General features: G+C 50.9%; 1 protein-coding gene across 4 annotated transcripts in view; it reads left to right on the plus strand.

The window, feature by feature from the left end:
• Positions 1–22,413, plus strand: part of PIK3CD (phosphatidylinositol-4,5-bisphosphate 3-kinase catalytic subunit delta) — an 86,337-nt gene that overhangs the window by 50,323 nt on the left and 13,601 nt on the right. For 2 of the 4 annotated variants that reach the window (XM_006016143.3, XM_025211136.1), the window contains 11 exons: positions 5,699–5,862; positions 8,103–8,331; positions 9,076–9,305; positions 10,155–10,334; positions 10,934–11,083; positions 11,879–11,968; positions 13,456–13,677; positions 17,940–18,036; positions 18,487–18,617; positions 21,153–21,212; positions 21,471–21,638. In XM_006016143.3, the coding sequence (XP_006016205.1) occupies positions 5,722–5,862; positions 8,103–8,331; positions 9,076–9,305; positions 10,155–10,334; positions 10,934–11,083; positions 11,879–11,968; positions 13,456–13,677; positions 17,940–18,036; positions 18,487–18,617; positions 21,153–21,212; positions 21,471–21,638 (1,698 nt within the window). In that variant the 5' untranslated portion in view covers positions 5,699–5,721. Of the gene's footprint in view, positions 1–5,698; positions 5,863–8,102; positions 8,332–9,075; positions 9,306–10,154; positions 10,335–10,933; positions 11,084–11,878; positions 11,969–13,455; positions 13,678–17,939; positions 18,037–18,486; positions 18,618–21,152; positions 21,213–21,470; positions 21,639–22,413 lie in introns of those variants that run through there. The other 2 variants (XM_006016144.3, XM_025211140.1) reach the window with 2 other exon arrangements.

Below are 22,413 nucleotides of genomic sequence, written 5' to 3' on the forward strand. Positions count from 1 at the left end.
TGGGGCTGTCCGTGCAGAACACGTGGTAGGACTTGAGGCCAAAATAAGAAGTCCACTTTTCATCCGTCGGAGAAGGGGGACAGCTCCGTCTGCACCGCGCGGTTGCTGGGATGGGCCATCGAGCCTTGGGTTAGCCTCAAACTGGAGTGTGCCGATTCCTACGTTGGCTGTCTTGTGGGGCTGTGGAGGAGCAGCCCGTGGTCCTGAGACGCCCTGAGACAATCGTCTGTCTTTTGTGGGGAATTGCGGAATGGTTTTGAAGGACTGTCAGCTCTCGGCTTTTGCCTGTGTTCTCGGTGCAAAGCAAATGGGGTTCTGCTTTATCACACGATTCCCACCCCCGCAGCTAGGACAGTTTAACACCTTTCCAAAGCCAGATCACAGGGTACTCTATAGACGGTATGGTTTAAAACTCAGGGAGAGCCTATATGGGCTGAGCAGGGAGGACGTTCCACACGTGTCGGTGAAGAAGAAAAGCTCCTTTGATCTCCTCCTCGAACCTTGTTCCTGCCTGAATTGAAAGTTGCTTCCTGTTGCCCCGTGTTGTACACACATCACCTTGCGAGCTCTGCGCGGCTCGGTTCCTGTAGACTTGAAAAGTATTTTTGCAGTCCGGGGGTTGAGCAGTCAAGGCTGCAGTTGATTTTGTAGGCGTCAGAGCCTCCGTATTGGCTTGATACAGCAGCAGCATCTTAGAGGCCTGTATAGCACCCAGCAGCATGTGATCTCTCTTTTTTTTGTTTGTTTTTTTGTTCACAGAAATTGCATGTTGTAAACACTGAAGTTGTGGTTGATAAACCTTATAGGAGAAGATGGTGGGTGTGTGGTTTTTCTTCTTTTTTTTTTTTTTTTCCCCCCCCTCTGGTATAAACTGTCTGACTTCTTAAGTAGCGACTTGGGTAACTTGAGCATGTGAATGTGATGGACTGCATAAAAACAAGCTTTGTGTGCGATTCCACCCTCCGCCAAGGCATACATCAAATTCGGTACGTGGCTGTTTCCATTATAACCTATATGCGGAGCAGGGCCACGGATAAGGTTATTTTGTAAGCGTTGCCACAATATACCTGTTCACGGACTAGCCGCTAGTACGCTTTGGCTCTAGCTGGGTACGCTCCGCTTCTTGCCTGTGCCTAGATGTGTTTTTACGCGGCCATCATTAATGCCAGGTGTCATGATAGAGAAAGTAGAGTGGTTTGTAACTTTTCCAGGCATTTGCAGGGGAAAAGCCTGCCACCTTGTGTTAAAATTACAAACTGCCCTGCCATCCTTGTGAGCTCATCTCGTGGTAGTGGCCACCAGGAAAGACTGTGTTCTCTTTTCCTAATAACGAGAGGGCCCAGGCGTTTGAAGATAGGATCAGAGACTGATGATGGTTCCAGCAAGAGGGTCATTAGTGCCAAGGGTGGAGGCTTGGGAGACCCGTCTCTTCGGTAGGAAGCACACTGAAATGAAATCACTTAATTTACGGAGAAATTAACCAGCAGCTGTCAGCTCTTCCCCATTTGTGTTGAGCCCTGGGCAAGTTTTGAGCCAGCAGCTGGGGAAGAAAAGTCAGTCTGCTTCGTTTTGTTGCTTTTCCTAATACAAATATTCACCAGGGCGGCAATTTCCGTGGAAAGCAAGTTTAAAAAGTGCCATCGCCACAGGGTGGGAATTAAACCAAACTCCTCACTCAATTCAACTCAGTTTGTGCTAAGCACGTTATAAAATGTTGCTCTCGTTTGACTGCCTGATGCTATAAGACAGGCTGCTTTATGCAGCACTATTCATTTCTCTTCCTCTGTTGCCCCTGGGGGGATCCAGGGCTCTGACATGCCTCGTAGTTCAAGAACTTGTTTGCTTTTCAGGTCTCAAGAGATATCTTTGCTGGCATAAGAGGATGTGGTCGTGGGCAGTAACCGTCTTGCAGAGAGTCTAGCAAGGACCTGGCTGTCTCCTGATGTGGATGGGGTCTCCCGCTTGCTGTTCATAGTCGCTCCCCAGGTCTCCCTGTTAGCCCTGGTTGTGGTGCTCATCAAGCAGGCGTGCTCCCCATCAGACGAGAGTAGCTTCCAATTTCCGTTATTCTTGGGGTAGATAAGGACGGGGTGGTTCTGACCTTAGGGTGGTAGGAGCCCTGCCCCGTCTCAGGAAGTGAGCAATGCATTTTGAGCAAAACATCTTTTCTTCCTCCTCGTTTTCACACACCCAGTGGTACTTGCAGTGTTCAGAAAGGAGCAGCTGCTAGCTATTGGGTCCCAGCACCCCTTCCACATGGCAGCTACTGCTTCACGCCACGTGGAAAAGCACAGCAGAGCCCTTGAGATGCAGTCTCCAAGGTGGCCTTTCTCAATCGTCACATGTGCAGCAAAAGGGCACTGTTGTGCTGTTTCCAGGTTAGACCTCATGGACAGACTGGCGAGGAGGAAGGTTTCTCCCCAGGGGGAATGAGCAAGTATCAGAGACCGCTTCTGTATTGGTGGCATGTTGTGACCAAGGGCATGTAGCCTATGTTTTGCTTTCTGTGCTGCTAGGTCGTGTCTAGGGCCTGTACAAATGCTCTTAATCTGGTGAGACATGGCTTAGTGGCTAGGACACTACTTCTGCACTCTAGAAACCTGGGTTTAAATCCCTCCTTTGCCCCAGATTTTCTTTGGAGCCCTGGACAAGTCACTGATTCTCTCAGGTTTCAGGCCCCATTCATAACTTGAAGATAATACCCCATGCAGGAGGAAGCGCTAAGTATATCGATGATCGCAAGGCACTAAGATGCTCGGGTCATGGTGCCATAAGCGGTGGATTGGGACCTCAGGGGACACCCTGTGTTGGGCAGAGGGTGGGTTCTTGCCCAAGGCACCTGCCCATGTTCTGCTGCTGAAGGGGTGTAGGTGATGTGCTTTTGGGTGCTGCATGGTGTTGCTGTGAGCCTGGCCAGAATATAAACCAACTCTTTTCAAACTCAACTAATAGTGAATGGCTGTGGGGCGTTACGGGAAGGGCAAGAGTTGGGAGCTGGGGAGGGAGAGCAGTGAGTTCAGGGGGAACCTTGGGAACTGGGGAGTGGGGTGAATATTTAAGGTCCCGGTTTAAAACGAGGAGGGGAAGACGCTGAGGGCAAATGGATTTTGCACTGCATCGAAAGCCTGGGCGCCTTCTGGGCTCGTTCTGCTCTGTGCGTGTTCTAAGATCTCTCTGACCACCGTTGTGTCTGAGCACTGCTTTGGCACACTGGCATCTGCCATTGTGGGTTCAGATCATTTGCAGCAGCTAGCCCCTGGGATGTCAGACCCCGCTCCCTGTATCCCTAGAAGGTGAAGAAGTAGATCAGAGCTAGGGCTTTAGATGTCAGCAGTGTTAGAGTCTGTCCACCTCCTCAGAGAGAGTGCAGGCAGGGCAAGTGCGACCTGATCTGGGCAGCTCAAACGAGTGAGCCAAGGAGCTGGTGCTGAACTCAGCATCTACATTAATGGAGCAGTCCCACGAAGAGCGGCAATGATTGAGCATCACGTGCAAGGCCAGTGTGGCACCAACAAAAGGACAGACCAGCCCCACTGTGGCAAAGGGGAGGCTCTAAGTGATGCTGTCTTCCTCCAGGCTTACTCTTTCAGAGGCTCATAGGGTTGGGGTAGTCTGTGGAGAGCTCGTATTTAAGACTTTGTCTTAAAAATTCCTACACAGTGCTCCATTTCTCCACTCTGGGAGAGCAAAAGGTTGAGTCACTCCTCCTGGGACTTGTGGCACTAGGGAACCTAAGAGCAGCATTACACACCTGCAGCCTGAATCCCAGAGCAGTCCCTTCCAGGATGCTGTATCTGATATTAAATCCCAGTTGAGGAAGGTACCTGCTGGTCCATCACTGGTGAGTGCTGGCACCCCCTTGGTCCAATGCTGCTTTCTTTTGACTTTGGAGGAATGGTACCTTGGGAGTTTGCTGATCTCATCAGTAGTGACTGGATAGATGGGCAGGATTCCTGTGGCCCAGTCAAACACTGAAGCTCTGCCCTCTGCTTCTTCCCAGCCTCCTTCTAAAAGCACATGGGTGGGCTTGTGGTCTCTGCTTCCGGTCCCTGTGTGATACAGCATGTGCAGTAAGGAAGCAGAAGAGATAAAACATGTCTCGCATTTCTGGGAATCCTTGTTCCACCACTGCTGGGGAAATGTTCTGCTCCAAGGGGCTGGCAGATAAGATGCGTGTTTCTTTTGTCGTGCTTATTCATAAGTTTGGCTCCCGAGTGGCTTGATAGGGCTCTGTGTGCTGGGGACGGGGTGGGGAGTCTGCCAAGCCTTGGCAGCCTGGGACCCTATCTCTTTCTCTTGTGGACAAAAAGTTGAGGGGGGATTTGCTGCTTCAAACTCATCCTGTCTCAGGCAACTGTAAAACCCGTTGTTGAATAGTAAACTGAGCAAAATTGGCACCAGTTCTGCGGGATGGGAGGGTGAAGAAGTGCAGCCCTTGTGTGGCTTCTGGCATGTGCAAGGCTGAAGTTAAAGCTGATGAAAGGATTGACAGAAGCTAAAGGCCTCAGATTTACCCAAAACACCATGCTGCACTGTCGCCCTACCTTGCTCCTGTCCTGGAAGAAGCTCGGTCCCTGGGATTCATTCAGGCTTTGGTTTCTGTGCTGAAGCTGCCAGCAAGGGGCTTTGTTAGGGCCACCTCTGCTGTGGTATGGGTTCCTGTCCATTAGGGACTAGACTGAGCCATACAGATACATTTGATAAATTTATTCTAAATTTTATTTTTATAAAAGAGCAGAGGAGGTCCTCTCCACACAGACAAGTGGCTGGGGTGGTTTTGCTGGCTCTGCTTTCCTCCTGGGCTCAATGATCAGACCATGACCCAGCAGAGAAAGTGAATCAGAGCTGTGTCTTCTTGTGGATATTTCCTGCTGGATAAATGGGTGAAAATAGTGGAGTTTGCCTGCCCGGTCTGGGTTTCTGGAGGTCAGTGCCGAGTGGTTCTCCTGCATGTGTTTGCCAGCTTCAGCATCCAGGTGACGCTTGGGGTTTGGTAACACCTAGACGCTCCCTGTCTCGCTGTCCTGAACCCTGGGAACTCCAGCAAGGAGGAGGCAAGCAGAGCCACCAAAACCATCCCAGCCACGTGCCTGTGTGGAGAGGACCCCTCGTCTGCTTTTTTTATAAAAATAGAATTTATAAAATTTCAAGTTGAAAAAGGCAGTTTGAAGCAGCCCCTTCTATGACTTCTCCTGCACCCTGGCAGTGGGCTTGGGAAGACCGACCTGGAGGGTGAGGAGGTGCAGTCTGCAGGGGCAGGGGCTCCTGTGGTCTGTTTGCTTCTCTGCTGTTCCCTTTGCTGGGTGGATAAGTCACACTGCCTCTGTGCATCAGCCCCCCTCCCCCCTGTCAAATGGGGGTAGTGATTCTTCAGTGAAGCTCAGCCACGTAGGTGGAAAGTCCAGTGGGAGTGTAAAGTACTATTAAATGACTAAGGAAAAGCTTTGAAATATAAATGCAGCCCCTTCCTTACATCCCTTAGCAAGGATGGCCTTATGGTTTAAGGCCCTGGATTGGGGCCAGGAAGCTCCAGCCTCCCTGCTTAAAAAGGAGGTAATGATTTTTCCTCCTTGGCCCATAGGCTTGTCAGGGCGTGCGCTGTATTTGTACAGTGCCCAGCCCTGATGTTGCTTGGAGCCTCTGGGAGTTCCTGTGACACAATTAATGACGGTTTCCCCCCTCCCTTCCTTTCTTGCAGGTGGTAGCTAAGAAGTGAGCAGGATGCTCCCAGGCATTTACTGCCCCGTGGAATTCTGGTCCAAGGAGGAAAACCAAAACATCCAGGTGGATTTTCTGCTGCCCACGGGCATTTACCTGAGCCTCCCGGTGTCGTGCAATGCTAGCTTGGGCACCATCAAGGAGGTACTGGTCCTTTTCCGCGAGGGTTATCTAGGTCGGGAGCCCTTCATGGCCAGCATTCAGCTTTCCGAAGGGCGTGTTCACAAATAGGCAGAGCCTTTTTCTTTTTTCCACCCAATGTTTGGGAAAGGAGCTGGATTCACAGCCCCACGTGTCCAGAGAGCAGGCGGCAATGTGGCTTTTCCAGCCTCACCTCTGACCTGGAGGGACCCTTCTCTTAGACATGAGCTCTACAGCCCATTAAACCCTCACCCGGCTGCCAACCAACAGCGTCATGATGATGATGCCGGTTGTGATGTGGGCATCACTCCACTAGGTATATGAGGTTGCTGACTCATTTCACGTCAGCAAGTCAACAGTGCTCGGATGGTAACTGGGTTTTGAGTACTGGCAGGGCCGTGTTTGAATCAGAAGCCCAGCATGAGAAGACTGCCTAGCCCCTGTCCATTCACTTGGACTGCCAGCCCCCCACCTACCCCCCACCCCTGCCCCGTTCCAAACCTTTCATTATGGGCACAAATGGAAGCAAAAGCTGTCAGCCCCAGGTAGCTGGATACAAATGCAGACTTAAATCAAAGTGCTCTGGAGTTGGACTTTGCTATCTTTTGTCCAGCAGAAACTAGGTCCTGGTGATAGGTAACTTTTAATAGCACAAAGATAGGGATTTTTGTGTTTCATGTCAGGAATAAAATGCTGGAAAGAAAGAGAGCTTAAAAAAAAAATGAAATCACCTTTTCATTCTTCTAAGCGAAAAAAGGGAGTGGAACTGGTTCATGTTGCAGTTGCAGCCTGGCCCAGATGACTCACGGAGCACAAGAGACAGACGTATGGAGCCAGACTTATTCAACGTTCTTTCTCTGCCACAGTTTTCAGGCCAAAATATTGGAGGCACAGCTGGGGATGTCCTTTCGTTGTTAAGCTACCAGCTGCATGTTTGCAGTTGAGTAGTTCAATACATGACATCTACAGGGATGCAAAGCTGGTCCCATGAGGAGCCAACTGGGTTGGAGCGCAAGAGACCTGAGGCACTGGTTCAATTACAGGCTCAATTCCTGGCTCACTTAACAGGCTTCCCGTGTGACCCAGAAGAATCCCTCAATCTCCCATACGTCTCACCTGAGTAATACTTGCCTATTGAAACGGGCTTTGGCAAAGCTGTTTTGAGGAATTTGGATATTGTGAAGCCAGAGGGTCATATAAATATGCAGACAGAGAGCTGCATTGCATCAGAAACTGTGGGCACAAAAAGGACAGGCAGGTTAAAGTCAGGCTGAAAATTAGGTCTTTGCAACTGGTTCCATGAGACCAGAGACCTCAGAAGATAAACCAGGTCAGCAATAGTTGCTGCTACCCACGTTGCCTCAGATATGGCCCAGCCTGTGCTCAGAGACCTAGTGAGCAGTGCCCCACATTGGGTGTGTCTACACGTACATTAATGTGCTTTAGTTAATGTGCATTAAATCTAGTCCCTCACTTCTATACTCGTGCAGGGAGCCTGCTCTGACACGCTGGAATTCCAGCACTTCAGAGCAGACTCGATTGATCAAGTCTTCAGCAGCCTCCAGCATCATGTGTATAAGTGTCCCTGCGCTGAAAAATGACAGCAGGGCACATTAAACTAAAGCTTGTTTGATGAGTTTTAGTTCAAAATGCCCTGCTGCCATTCTTCAGTGCAGGGACGCTAATACACATGACACTCCAGGCACTTTTAATTAGCATGATTTTCGGAGCTGCGCCAATGAAAGCGCTTCTCACCCTGTGCCTCCTGGAGCATGTGTATAAATGTCCTTCATTGTGAAGTACTAGGTAAATGAGCATTAGCCTGTCTTAATGTGCATTAACTAAAGAACATGTTTTTTAGTGATGCTTAATGTGTGTCAGCCTATTTTAATATTCATTAACTAAATAGCACTTTTTTTTTAGTGAGGCTTTTATGCGCATTAAAATAAGCTAACATTCATTAACGTGCATGTGTAGATGCACCACTGTAGTGCACTGTGGCACTACCCAAGGGTGTCAGTGCAGATGTGGAGTCCAGAACTTCTTGGGATGCTGTCTCTGAGGGTAGGGACTTGCATTAAGGTACAGCAAGATTCCAGCTAATGGCTGCACCTGCCAGCAAAATGGCTTGTCTTCCTGGGGAGGCCATGGATATAGGAGAGGCAATGAATGGAGGGGCTGGGAGGGGTGCGGTGGTTCAGCCAGTGTGCCAATGGCCTCACCTGGCTGTTGGTTTGTTCCAGGTGGTCTGGCAGCATGCGCAGTATGAACCATTATATCACATGCTCAATGATCCCGAGGCCTATGTCTTCACCTGCATCAATCAGACGGCTGAGCAGCAGGAGCTGGAGGATGAGCAGCGGCGTCTCTGCGACATCCAGCCCTTCCTGCCTGTCTTGCGGCTCGTGGCACGAGAAGGTGACCGGGTCAAGAAGCTGATTAATTCCCAGATCAGCTTGCTCATTGGCAAAGGTCAGTCCCATCCTTTTGCCTCACCAGTCCTTGCATTGGGGGCAGGTTGCTTTCACTGGGGGCAGAAGCATCCAGGGTGCTAGTCCCTAGAGGAGCTTACGTACCCTCAGCCCTAGCAGCAGTCCACATAGAGGAACACTGTGTGCATTGGCTGGGGAAGGGGCAGGCTCTCCTCTTCTCTCATCCCAGTCTCCCAGCTGGAGTCCCTATGTCAGACTGGTGTAAGCATGCAGCCAGCAGAAGCTGATGCTATGGGCGTTTCTATTGTGTATGAAGTGGTGTTTCCACAGAATCAGAGAGAGGCAGGCCTGGAAGACTCCAGAAGTCACATCTAGTTCAACTCCCTGGCTGAGGCAGGATCACCCCTATCCAAACCACCCTATACAATCCATAGTCTTTGTAAAACTGCTGTCAACCCTGTCGCAATATGAGACATAACACCATAACCTGCCACAGGTAAAGGAGTGGGACCACGGCAGCCAATGTTCTGCTTCTATTTAGGGTTGTTAGTATACATTCAAAAGATCCCAGGTAAAAGGCAATGAACCCTGCTACAGAGGAAGGCCAAAAACCCCACAGTCCATACCAGTGTGACCCAAAGTCCTTCCTGACCCCAAATATAGTGATCAGTCTGACCCTGAGTGGAGGGTCTGATCTCCCCATACAGCTGATTGATAGAGACTGGTTGCCCTCGGGCTGTGCAGTTGTCCTTACATGCATCTGTTCTCTGACCACACTGCTCAGGTTTGCACGAGTTTGACTCGGTGTCGGACCCAGAGGTGAGCGACTTCCGCACCAAAATGCGCCAGTTCTGCGAGGAGAGGGCAGCGAAGCGGCAGCAGCTGAGCTGGATGGCCTGGATGGAGTACAGCTTTCCCTTGCAGCTGGAGCCCTTGGCCAAAGGCCTCGGGACCAGCCCTCTGCACGTCCCCCACAAGAACATCTTTGTCAACGTCATGTTTGAGTCTGGCGGGGTAAAGCCTTGAACTCCTTGTCTGTGCTTTTGCTCTCAATTCTGGCTCCTAATCCAGGAACCAAAACATGGGAGAAGGTGCTGGGGTAGGGGCAGGCAGTAACCCTGTGTGTTCAGGAGCAGTTTGGACTGCTTGGGCTACCATCGATGGGGATAGCTGGAAAGGAGTCTGTATGAGCTGACAGCTAACAGGTGGTGATGGAGCCACACCCTTCCCAGATCAGCTTTGCCCATGCCCCACAAGCCAAGGTCCCCTGTATATGTGTGTTTGCAAAATGTGTAGCTGCTGGAACAGATTGAAAGAGGTGGATGATCTCATGATCTAAATACACTGCTTCCAGGTGTTAGTCTCTGTCCCCCAGGGCACCTGGTAACCTCTTGCTCCCACCTGCTGCTGCTCTGTTAACTCTGATCTTGTCAAGTTGTGCCTTGACATGACATGGAGCTGCCTGCTCAGCCTGGATGCAGCCAGCCAGAATGCTTAGCACCTGCCCAGCAGTCAGGCCTGTTTAGTAGCCTTATTCCCCCTTGCAGCAGACGGCCACAGGAGGTTTGAAATGACTTGTCCAAGGACCCAGGGATGGAGGTGGCAGCCCCTGGTACAGGGCTTGAGAGGATCCTAGGTCCTAGGCCTGTGCTTGTCACATGAGATGACTGCTCCAGTCTGCTTTGGCCTGCAGCCATGCTCTGCTCCTCTGACTTTCTCTGCATTTTTGGGTCTATCCCCAGTATTTTACTCTTTCCTCTGCATCTTGGGGTCCTTGACTCTTGTTGCTGCTGTTTCCTGTGCTGGGCTGAGCCCTTGCTGAGCCTGTGTCTGAGTGCCTATGTTGCTTTCTTGGGACTGCAGGAGAGCTTCACCTTCCAGATCTCCCCCAGGGAATACCCCATCACGTTAATGAGCTACGCCATCAAGAAGCAGGCTACCGTTTTCCGCCACCAGACTGTGGAGAGCCCAGAGGACTATACCCTACAGGTGAATGGAAAATGTGAATACCTCTATGGGAACTACCCTCTGTACCAGTTCCAGGTGAGTCGCATGCCTTTGTCTGCTGCTGGGCTCTTTCCCAAAGGCCCTTTGTCCCCTGGGATGGAACAGTAGGATGCTTCTGCTCTTGCTTCACATCCACAACCCCTCTAGATGTGCTGGCAGTGTCCTCTATTGGGATGTGGCCTGCCACAGTATTAGTCTTTTGGGGGAGAGAGCTCTGCCTTTAAGCTGGCAACATAGCAGTACCCCCGCTGCTGAAGAAGTCACATGTAGCATCCTCCAGTGTGTGCCCTTAGCTTTGATTGGCTTCTCTGCTGTCTGGAACATTAGGCTTTCCCTTATGTCAGGGAAGCCTTCAGGTGCCTGAGCCATGCACTCTTGGAGCTTTGTCCAAGCTCAAGTCTCCAGGGTTCATTGTGTCAGACACGTCTCCCAGGAAAGAGGCAAGTTTATAGAGGAATTGTCAGAAGTAACTAACTTTGGGGGCTGCAGGGTCATGTTCACACTGCCTTCTCCTTCTCCCTCCCTGCTCGAGCCAGGCCTGCTTCCCCCCAGCACTGCCCACTCCACATCCCCTTGGCTTCCAGGCTGTTTCCGTTCACAGATTATTCTGTTCTCTCTGCTCCTTCTTCCACCAGTACATCCGCAGCTGCCTGCACCAGGGCCTGATGCCCCACCTGACGATGGTGCGCTTCTCCACCATCATTGCCATGCGAGATGAGCAGACCAACTGCATCGCCCATCCCCCAAAGATGGGTGCCAAGCCTCCCCCACTGCCCAAGAAAAAGGTAGAGGCTCTTGATATCCTTCTTCCCCACAGTCCTGCCCCCTAGCATGCCCTTTTGTCCTTTCCCTCCTTTCCCCACAATGGTGCTGACTGAGATGCTAGTGTCATCTGCCTAGCAAGCAGGTGGACAGCTTTCTCCACATCTGCAGCAACACTGAGACCTTCCTCAATTACTGCACAAGGCAGTACTGCAAGTCATGTTTCATTCAGACATCAAAGAAACCTGTAATGTGGAAGGCCCCTGGTTTCCAAAAGCATGAGGTCTGAGCACAGGACTGGGAGCCTGGAGCATCTCAGTTCTCATCCCAGCTCCTAGCCTGTGTCTCAGTTTGGGTTTGGACAAATAATTTACTTTTGCTGAGCCAAATTTAGCCCTGGCATGAGCAGGAACTGTGCCCCCTGGCCAATGTGTGGCCTAGTGGATAGACCACTAAGCTGGGACCCAGGAAAGATGCAGTCTATTCCTGACTCTGCTACTGACCAGCCAGGTGACCCTGGGCAAATCATGTAGTCTCTATGGGCCTTGGCTCGTTACAGGAAAATATAGATCTGAAATGCCTGGATGAAGACTAAATACTGTCACTACAGTGAGAGAGGCATCCACTCCCTGGGCAATCTGTATGTGTAGCGTAAATGTTGTACCCCCACAAACACCCAGTGCAAGGGGAATAACTCAGTGGAGGGCTGGGAGGAAGCACTACTGCTATGTTGCAGGACCCCTGCTTGCCTCCGTGCAGGCTGATCTTCCTCCCAGTTCATTTTCTGACTTAGGCTCTGTTATTTCCCTTCTCTCTAGCCAAACAGTGGGTCTCTGTGGTCCCTTGAGCAGCCCTTTTATATTGATCTGGTGCAAGGCAGTAAGGTCAACGCTGATGAGAGGATGAAGGTATGCGCAGGCTGGGTTTGTGGGGGGTTTTGTTGTTTATTGTATGCGTTAAAGAAAGCAGGGATCCAAAACCTGAGGTCACATGTTCTCACCACATTGGCCTTCATTCAGCTCTGGGGCTGCCTCTAAAATGCTGCACAACAGGAAGGGGGAGGGAAGTAGCTAGCCAACAGCTCCCTGAGCAAGCAGCACATTCTTAGAAACTCCTGCTGCAGGTTTCTGAGTAGTGAGCTCAGCCGCTTGGCCTGTGGTGACCTTGCTTGGTGCATATGCAGAAGTACTGGAGACCAGCAAGAGCAGAGGAAGAGAAAGAGGGCTTTACCAGAGAAGAGGGTGGAGGGTGAGGAGGTGAGCCTGGAAGCAAGGGACTGGAGGGGAATGGAAAAAGGATGGGCTCTGGGAGGTGAATGGTTTGTCCATAACATGGGGCAAGCAAGCGAGAAGGGAAAACTGAGACAGAGAAGATGGAGAATGCACTGCCTGTGCCATATGTGGACGTTTTGATCTGTTGGGGCTCTGATCTTGTTAAACCCTTTGGTCCAACTCCCCTGTGAGCAGCTTCCAGTGTGGGCAGGGGACCTGGACTGGCGGCAATTTTTAGATCCTGGGTTAACACAGACCAGGAGGGAGGCAGCACCATCCCTGCACTGTGATGGGCATGGGCAGAGGCTTGCAGAGACCTTGTAGATTGCAGAAACATATTTTTGTATGCAAATGTATTTTACCGGTGGCTGTGCTATGGGACTTGTGCTGGAGCCAGGCTGGTCCCACCTTCCATCCCCCTCAGCACACACTATTCATTTGCTTCCCTCGTAGCCTATCCCCTGCCAAGTTCTTGATGATCGGCTTCCCTGTGGTGTGTGGCCCAGTTCCTTTCCTGGACCCTTCTTGTCTCTCAGTGGTTACGGTGTGCTAAATTGTCTCTGCCCACTGGGCTTCCTGATGTAGCCCAGCACCAAAGGAACTGAGACCATGTTGGCTGACACACCAGGGACTTCCAGAGCTTCGTGTGTCTCTAGCTTGAGAGAGATGGGCTCACCTACTGGGGCTGCAGCAGACTTGTCTCCTCTGTGAACAGAGCACAGAATAGAGTCCCTGATGCACACCCACTGGTGGGATCAAGGAAGCGATGTCTCTGTGATGAGTGCACTGAGAAGTTAAGGGTCTTGATCAAGGTCTGAGGGTGCGTCAGTAGCAAGGGCTGGGGGCTGGGGTGGCATGGACACTAGGGTGCATGGTTGACAGTTGCCCAGAGGTCATAAGTTTGAGGTCGTAGCAGAAGTGCTTACAGCGCAGTCTGTCAGATGCCAACAAACTGGTGAATTCTGGTAAATGCTTTGTCCCACGGACATGAAGAAGGAAATGAAAGTGGCAAAAGACAGGCCTAGAGCCCAGGAGTGCTTCTTTTCTCTCCCAGGCCCATTCTCATCACCCCCGTCAGATGAGGTCAGCACTGACCCCTGTGCTCTCTTCTCTCCCGTTCTCAGCTGGTGGTGCAGGCAGGCCTCTTCCATGGCAATGAGATGCTCTGCAAGATGGTGTCGAGCTCTGAGGTGAACGTGTGTTCAGAGCCAGTGTGGAAGCAGCGGCTGGACTTCGATATTAACATCTGTGACCTGCCGCGCATGGCCCGGCTCTGCTTCGCCCTCTACGCTGTCATCGAGAAGGCCAAGAAGGCACGTTCCACCAAGAAGAAGTCCAAGAAAGCGGTGAGTGTGGGCTGGCACTGGGCCTGTCTCATCAGGGCAGAGAAAAAAAGCTGCCCTAAGCGAAATGCTCAGGGCTCTTGCCTTTCGAAGAGGGAAAAGCTTCAGCCAGTATGGAAAGAGCTGTTGTAATGTGACTTCTGCAGGAGATGGGGTGTTCTGCCCTCCCTGCGCCAGCCAGGGTGAATTTAGGAAGTAAGTGTGAATTTACCTGCAAAAAAAGAGGAGTGATTTCCACTCATTTTCCCCTTCTCAGCCTTCCAGGGCTTGCCACTGAGGTTAAAACTTGTCACATGGTGCCTCTTCTCTGCAACAGTGAAGGGGGTTTGTGCAAACCCTGGGCAGAGAGAAGACAAGAGGGACATCATGTTTCACCAAATATGTCCCAAAGAAGAAGACTGCTCAAGGCTGTTGTGCCATATGGGACCAAACGCTGGTCAGCTGGTGCCCAAGGACACAATACTTCCTGTAAAAATGAATATCCTTGACTATCATCTGTGAATGCTTGGTGTGCCTTTCTTGGTGCTGATTATTCAGTAAATATAATCCCCCCAGGGTGTGGCATTTGAAGGATTACTTCATGGCCACAGAGGAACAAAAAACCTGGGTTTTTTTTCTGTGTGATTGCTTAGATTCCATTTAAAAAAAAATGAAAGAAAAGTTTTTCAGTTCCCCCAAAACCACTGCCATTGCGCAGAAGCTGAGAACAGCTGAAGGAGAGGATGCGTTGGCCACATTTACCAGGGTGCAAAAAACCAGGGGAAGGACTGAGGCTGTTAGATGATAAGATCTGCAGGCACCTTCGTTCCACTGGTGGGACTGGGATGCTTGTGCAGAGCAGTATTGGCTTTGATGGAAGTCCATGGGAGCAGAGCTCAGCGCCAGTGGAGTTTCCTCTAGGCCACAGGTGTGTGGGTTAGCTTACAGGCTGGAGATTGGAGACTCTTGTGTGTCAAAGCAGGGACAGCGTTTTTATGTCAGTGAACAATGCCTGACATGGGTCTCTTGCCTCTAACTGAATCCTTTAGAGGCTATTGTGCAATTAATGATACCCATGAATCCTTTCAATGTTGAGTGTCTGTGGTCACTCAGGAGTGCCATTCACCTCCACGGCAATTAGACAACAGAACCAGGCTGTTTGCCTGACTTTGGGACCATCTTGCCCATGTGCCTGTCTTGTTGCTATGAAAAGCAGGAAAGGCTGATTTCCACTGCAAGATCTATAGTGTTGGCTTGAGCTGAGCTTTGCACAGTTTGCTTACCTGTGTGTTTTCAGGCTGAGATTTTTAAAGACATCTAAGGAAGTACTCAAAACTCATTGAAAAATCGGTGTGAATTAGATGTCCAGTTTCCTTATGATTTGTAAGTCCCCGCCTTATGTCCTGATGCTTTGCACAGTTCCTCGTTGGCTTCTTGCTTGTTGATCATTCATCTCAGTGCAGTTATGAAGTTACAGTATTACAGGAACTACCTGGATAGCTCTGACTGCACTGTCTGGAGGCAGAAATATGGGACTGAATCATTTGCTACTCAGAAGCATTGATCATGGACATTTACAAGAATGAGTGATACGGTTAGTGCCCCTCTGGTTTGTTTCATTGCCTCTGAATCACGTGAAAAGTATCTTTGTCCTTACTTAGAAGATGCTGAGTCATCATCATTTTCTGGCCCTTCTCCACTGAATACCTTGCTTTGCTATTTTGCAGCCTCCACACTGTGTTTTGGTTTGATAGGAAGGGTTTTGTCATTGTGTTTGGCTCCTCATCAGAGTCCGGAAGCTATCACAGCAAATGGGATCATGCTGGAGATACTTAGAGTCCAATTAGGTCAGTGGTGTGGGCTGGGGCTTGCAACAAGTCGGTCAGAAGTGATTCATGTGTGCTATGCGAGGAAAAGAGCAGATGTTCCTACCTCCCCCGCAAATGAAATCCCTGTCCATGTCTTCCAGGGAAACCTTAATGTTTTCTTCAGGACATCACGGTGGAAGGATAGTGAAGGTCTTTTTGTGGCTTCTTTCAATTCTGATCCCCCGTGTGTGTGTGTGTGTGTGTGTGTGTGCGCGCGCGCGCACGTTCTCACTCAAGTGGTCAGTCCTGACCATACTGATAACTTCATCTCCTAGATCTCTGCCCCCTCTCGCCATCTTGGGAAGTCAGCTTCTGTGTTAACTTGCTTTCTGACTGAGCAGGCCAAATGCTGCAATAGTGCCGGTGCTGCTGGAACCGTGATGCTGGCCAAACTATGTTGCTGAAAACCTGAATGAGCAAAATCATGTCATTAGTGTAACTGCAGTAGGGGAGGATGGTCTTGTGTGTTAGATTGTATTATTTCGGCCTGCTCCATTTATAAAATTTTTTTTTTTTTTTGCTCTGTGGAAGAAAAGCCCTTGTTATACTAAAGCTACCAACAGCGTACTTACTAAATAATAAAAATTTCCCCATTGATCTGATGTACCTGACTTTATCTCCAGATCCAGGTTTCTGAGTCCGTTATGGCTGGACCGTTTCCCATACTAACATAGCTTAGCAGGAGGTCTGGAAATACATAAAATACTTGGGTTGCTGCCAAGGATTTACATTTTAGTGAAGGATCCAGGGTTGAGAGGTCTTTCTGGAAATCTAGAGGTTCTCCAAGCATGCTTGTTATCAAGCATTGAAGGACCAGGCATGTGGTGATGCTTTGTTTTTGATAGTACTATGCAGCATCAGGGCCGGTGTTCTGTGGATGACTGTCTGGTTTTAGCTATACCGAACCAATACTTCAGGCAATGCTAGGAGGAGACATGCTTCTGGATGATAACTCTCTCTGAAGTCCCTGCTGCTTGTGAGCTGCATCTCCTGGGACTTTTCTCAAAGATAGCAATGCCAGTCCTTTTTGCCTGGTCAACTTCCAACTTCCTGAACTACATTCTGCCTCCCTCCCTTCCTCCCAGTGCAGTTTGTTAGGCACAGTGCTCTTCTTCTGCTGGTTCCACCCCAGAAACAGTTGCACTCCGGTGGTGGGCGAAGTGGTGTCTATATTCTACAAATAGACATCATAGAATAGAGTATAGGGACTGCACCCAGAGAGTGGTGGTGGATGGGTCCTTCTCGGCCTGGAGGGAGGTGGGCAGTGGGGTCCCGAAGGTTTTGGTCCTCAGACCGATATTATTCAATATCTTCATCAGCGATGTGGACGAGGGCGTGGAGAGCACCCTCTCCAAGTTCGCTGATGATACCAAGTTATGGGGCAGAGTTAGTACACCGGAGGGCAGGGAGCAGATTCAGGCTGACCTGGACAGGTTGGATCAACGGGCAGAGAGAAATAGGATGCAATTTAATAAACATAAATGTAAGGTACTCCACCTGGGAAGGAGGAACCCCCAGCACACCTATAGGTTGGGGAGTGTCCTTCTCAGCAGCTCGGAGGCAGAGAGGGATCTTGGAGTCATAATTGACTCCCAGATGAACATGAGCCGGCAGTGTAACGAGGCCATCAACAAGGCCAATCGCACCTTGTCGTGCATTAGCAGGTGCCTGACTAATAGATCAAAGGAGGCGATGCTCCCCCTCTATGCGGCACTGGTCAGGCTGCAGTTGGAGTACGGTGTCCAGTTTTGGGCACCGCACTTCAAGAGGGACGCAGGGAATCTGGAGAGGGTCGAGAGGAGGGCCACTCGCATGATTAGTGGCGTTTGTGACGGACCCTAGGGGGGGAGGTTGGGAGAGCTGAATCTCTTCAGCCTTCACAAGAGACGGCTGAGGGGAGAACTTGTGGCCGCCTATAAATTTATTAGGGTAGGTCTACGGGGAATAGGGGAAGCGCTGTTTACTAAGGCGCCCCAGGGAGTGACTAGGAATAACGGGTGTAAACTAGTTGAGAGTGGATTTAGGTTAGATATTAGGAAGAAATGTTTCACGGTAAGGGTGGCCAGGATCTGGAATGGGCTTCCAAGAGAGGTGGTGCTATCACCTAGCTTGGAGGTCTTCAAGAGGAGGCTAGATAGTCACCTGGCTGGGGTCATCTGACCTCGGTCCTCTTTCCTGCCAGGGGCAGGGGGTCGGACACGATGATCCATTGTGGTCCCTTCCGACTCTACAATCTATGAAAAATGGAAGTTTACCAGGTCATGGTGGTTTCTAGACGGAGCAAGGGGGAGATCATAGGGCTCTAATTTTTTGATATTTTATGGTGCTTGTGTTTGTACTTCCTTGCTAACCCTCCTCCCTCCAGCAGCTGGCTCCTGGAACAATTACATCTTGACCAACCTTTTGTTCCTTCTGCAGGACTGCCCAATAGCTTGGGTGAATGTCATGCTTTTTGACTACAAGGACCAGCTGAAAGCAGGAGAATGCTGCCTGCATATGTGGTCATCGTTCCCAGGTACATCACGAGCTGGAGCTTTCTGTTGTTCAGGTGGGGTGGAAGTACAAGGAGAGACAACAGCCTGCCTTGTGTGTTAGTGTCCAGAGGATGGTAAGAAGGGCAGCAGAAGTACTGAGCTATTTCAGTTTAATATCTGTCTACCGGAGGTGTGGCTCTGTTATTAGGTATTGATATTGCAGTGCCACATAGACGCCCCATCAGGATCAGCTCAGAGCTATATGCTCCTGGTAGGATACAGCCAGTGTCCCAGAGAGCTCACAGTTGAAGCATATAGGACAGGTCAAAGATGGAGTGGGAAATGAGACGCATGCAAGTGAAGTGATGTGCCCAAGGCCAGAGAATAGGTCGCTGGCAGAGCTAGAATCAGAACCACGCTGCTTCTCCTGCTGACCCCTTCACTACACTGGGGAACCCAGCCTCATGATGTCTGCCTGTCCTCCTTTTCAGATGAGAAAGGGGAGCTGTTGAACCCCATGGGCACAGTCCAGAGCAACCCAAACACAGAGAGTGCAGCCGCCTTGGTTATCTGCTTTCCCAATGTCTCGGTCCATCCGGTGCACTACCCAGCCTATGAACAGGTACGTGGCCCTCGAGTTGGTGCAGCAGAGTCACTGCGCTAGGGTGGGGCGAGTCTGGGGCTACCTCCAGCCTGGTGCATTTGGCATGGCAGGGGGGGAAATGGGCTGTGTTTCTCTTCCCGAAAGGAGTTTGGCTTCCACAGGCTGGCTGGCTAGTTTCATGCTTGGGAAATGCAAAGACCTCAATTCAGATCCTTTCCTCTGCCTCTCTTAGAGCAGGCAGGACAAGCAGGGCCTCAGGCTGACCTGTGCCAGGGGACTGGCTCTGCTTCGCCAGCCTAGAGAGGTCTTGTTCCTCTTGTCCCTGTTAGTAGGAGTGGCCACTAGGGCTCTGGCCTGGTAGTCTAAGGACTTGGGCATCTGCCCTTCACAGTGGAGATGTGGGTTCTGAGCTGCTTGTTGCTGGGGCTTGGGCATTTGCACTGCAGATGGGAATCCTGGGCTCTGATCTGGCGGCTGCTGGGATCCCTGCAGGCTTATTTATTTAAGCCCATGGTCCTCACCTGTCCCAGGTCTCACACCCTGCAAGGAGTTGTTAAACTCCCTTCAGACTGAGTTGGAGGGGGCCTGGGTCGCCCATTTGCTGGGTGAGCACCTGAAGGGGGATGGGGAGTAACTTGGTGAGGAACTGGGGGAGCCAAGTCATTCAGTGACTGGAAACTTGAACCACAGCTCCCCTTTCATTAGGCAACACCCTTTCCACCATGCTATCAGCTGAGCCAACCATCCCTTCAGCATGTGCTGTGGAGGGGCAAGAAAAGTAAGATTTATGGGGGTGGGAAGATGGTGTCCACTTCAGTTCTGCCCTGGGTTGCCCATTCCCTTGTGCTCTTGCCTTTCTTACATCCATCCTGGGTTCCAGTCTCTGGGCTCCTGCAGCACGTCCCTCTTTTGCCAATGCCTCTGTAATGTAAAGCAGAAGATGAGGGCATCCCTGTCCTCCTCCTGCTCATTGGCCTCTCCTATTTTCCCATTTGAGCACACGGGGCAGACCAGGTCTCAGGCTGCCGTATTCCTGGGAACCGCTCCTGCCTCTCCAGGTCAGGGAACGGAGTTACTGGCTCTGTGTTACTGTGAGGGACTGCCCATGCTTAGGTTATGCCTTGCATCTTGCATTTCAACCCCTGCTCCAGCCACAGCAGAAGAAATTTGAATTTGGGTCTTTACCTAGCTCAAACAAGGAACCAGCTAGAAAGAAGGTTATGGTACAGTGGGCCTCTGTCACCCTCAAGCTGCTTAGTTTAGTCCTAGCACTGAGAAAGGAACTGAGAGCTTCCCCGCACCAGTCTCTGGCAGCAGTCACCCTGTGGCAGCTGAGGAGAGGGGCTGTGCCCCCGTTTATGGCAGCTTTGGCATTGCCATTTGCCAGACATCAGTGCTTGATCATTGTGCCCCCTGAGTGAAGGGATGCTGGTTTCTGTTGTCCTGAACCTTGCTGATCCTTACTGATTTCTGCATCTCTGCCATCCTTCATGGGTTCCTGCATCTTAGAACTGCAAAGTCCTGCACACAGGACAGAACAGTCCCATGCACTGGTGCAGACTGGGGGCTGCTTGACTAAGCAGCAGCTCTGCAGAAAAGGACCTGCGGGTTACGGTGGACAATAAGCTGAATATGAGCCTGCAGTTTCCCCTTGTTGCCAAGAAGGCTAATAGCATCCTGGGCTGCGTTGGTAGGATTGTTGCCAGCAGATCAAGGGAAGTGACTCTTCCCTTCTTATTCAACACTGGTGAGGCCACATCTGGAGTGCTGTGTCCAGATTTGGACCCCCTACTACAGGATGATGTGGACAAATTGGAGAGAGTGCAGCAGAAGGAAATGAAAATAGTTAGGGGGCTGGGGCATGTGACTGATGAGGAGAGGCTGAGGGAACTGGGTTTATTTAGGTTAGAGAAGACTGAGAAGGGATTTAATAGCAGCCTTCAACTCCCTGAAGGGGGATCCCAAAGAGGATGAAGCTGGGCTGTTCTCAGTGGTGGCAGATGACAGAACAAGGAGCAATGGGCTCAAGTTGCAGCAAGGGAAGTGTAGGTTAGATATTAGGAAGAACTTTCTCATGAGGAAGGTAGTAAAGCACTGGGACAGGTTACCCAGGGAGGCTGTGGACTCTCCATCTTAAGAGGTTTAAGACCTGGCCAGACAAAGCCTTGGCTGGGATGATCTAGTTGGAGATGGTCCTGCATGGAGCAGGGGGATGGACTAGATGACCTCCTGAGGTCCCTTCCAACCATCATTTTCTATGAATCTGTGACTGTCTCTGTCATCCTTGATGGATTCTTTCCCTTGGCTTGCCTTATGGCTGAGCAGGCTGGCACCCCTTCCAGTTTAACTCTGCCGGGGCACGCACCGCCACTAGGAAAAGGAGAAATGCAGGGTTTATCATGCCTGGCTCTGGAGCGTGGGGGTCCACAGGGCAGTTCTGTGCTCATGGGCTAGGAAAGAACTGGGCCTTAACAAAGAGCAGCTGCTGAGAGTGGGAGTGGGCTGTGCAGGCCAGGGGGTAGACGTTTCACTCAGCCCGTGCCTGTGTTCCAGCTGCTGGATCTGGGGAGGAACGGAGAACACAGCCGTGCCACACTCGACGATCCAGAGGAGGTAAGTGCCTGACACATGGATGATAACTTCTAGGAGAGGCCTCCCACGTGAGCATGGCCTGACCTTTTCTGGTTTCCCTGGGGTCAGCCCTATATAGCAACTTAGTCCCATGCCCGTCCCAGCTTCTTCCTCCACCTGGGCTGTGTAGCTTTATGGCCTATTCTGGCCCCAGCCTTTGCAGCTTCTCCTGGTGCATGGAACAATGGGGCAGGCCCCTTTTGATTCAGACTGAGCCCTGAATGTGCTTTCTCCTGGCAGAAGCAGCAGCTGAAGGAGATCCTGGAGCGAAGGAGCCACACTGAGCTCTATGAACATGAGAAGGATTTGATGTGGAAGATGAGGTACCACATCCGGGACCAGTACCCAGAGGCCTTGGCGAAGCTCCTGATCATCACTAAGTGGAACAAACACGAGGACGTGGCCCAGGTGAGGAGGCCGCAGGGTGGTTCTGGCCCAGGAACACAAGGCATCAGCCCCAGTAACAGGCTCAGCAAGGAGCTGGGAGCAACATATAGGTGTCCTCTCCCCTTTCCCCTGCATGCAGGTACTGGGGTCCATCTCCTTTGGGCCCTGAGAGCCCAGACTTGGGGACTGTTATGGCACGGACAGCCAGTGTTGTAAAGCTTCCAGATGAGAGGAGGAGAACTGTCAAACAGCTCCACGGAGCCCGAGTAGCTCGTGCTCCCCTCCCAGCCTTTGCCACCATCACTGTCTCCATTTTAGTAATGCTGTGAAACCCTCTGACAGACTCATGGTATTGTCATGTCAGGAGCTCTTGCAAAGCTCCAGTCTCCCAAGTGCTCTTCAAGGCAGTAGTGAGTGACCCTCAACAAAGGAAGGTGGAGGGGACTAACGTTTAGTCTAAAAAAAAAATCAAGCATGTCCAAAGGGAGATAATGAGCTAACTCAGCAGGTCCTCGTGAAGAGGATGCTGATCAGTCCCCACCATATCCATGGGGACATGGATGAGAAGAAATCGGTTTAATGTACATGCACAAAAGATTGAGGTTGGATAACAAGAAAAGGTTTCTAACCCTGAGGGAGATGAAACACCTGTCTGGGCCGTGCAGGGAGGGAGCGAGATTCCTATAGGAGATCCCTGTGTGGGAAGCTCCTTAGAGCAGGTTTGGCAGAGCCTGTCCAGGGCAGTCGTGGTCTGCCGGATCCTGCCTCAGTGCAGGGGGTGGGTGAGGTTGCCTTT

This window comes from Alligator sinensis, unplaced genomic scaffold (genome assembly GCF_000455745.1).
Source record: "Alligator sinensis unplaced genomic scaffold, ASM45574v1 scaffold366_1, whole genome shotgun sequence".
In the NCBI taxonomy this organism is placed as follows: Eukaryota; Metazoa; Chordata; order Crocodylia; family Alligatoridae; genus Alligator; species Alligator sinensis.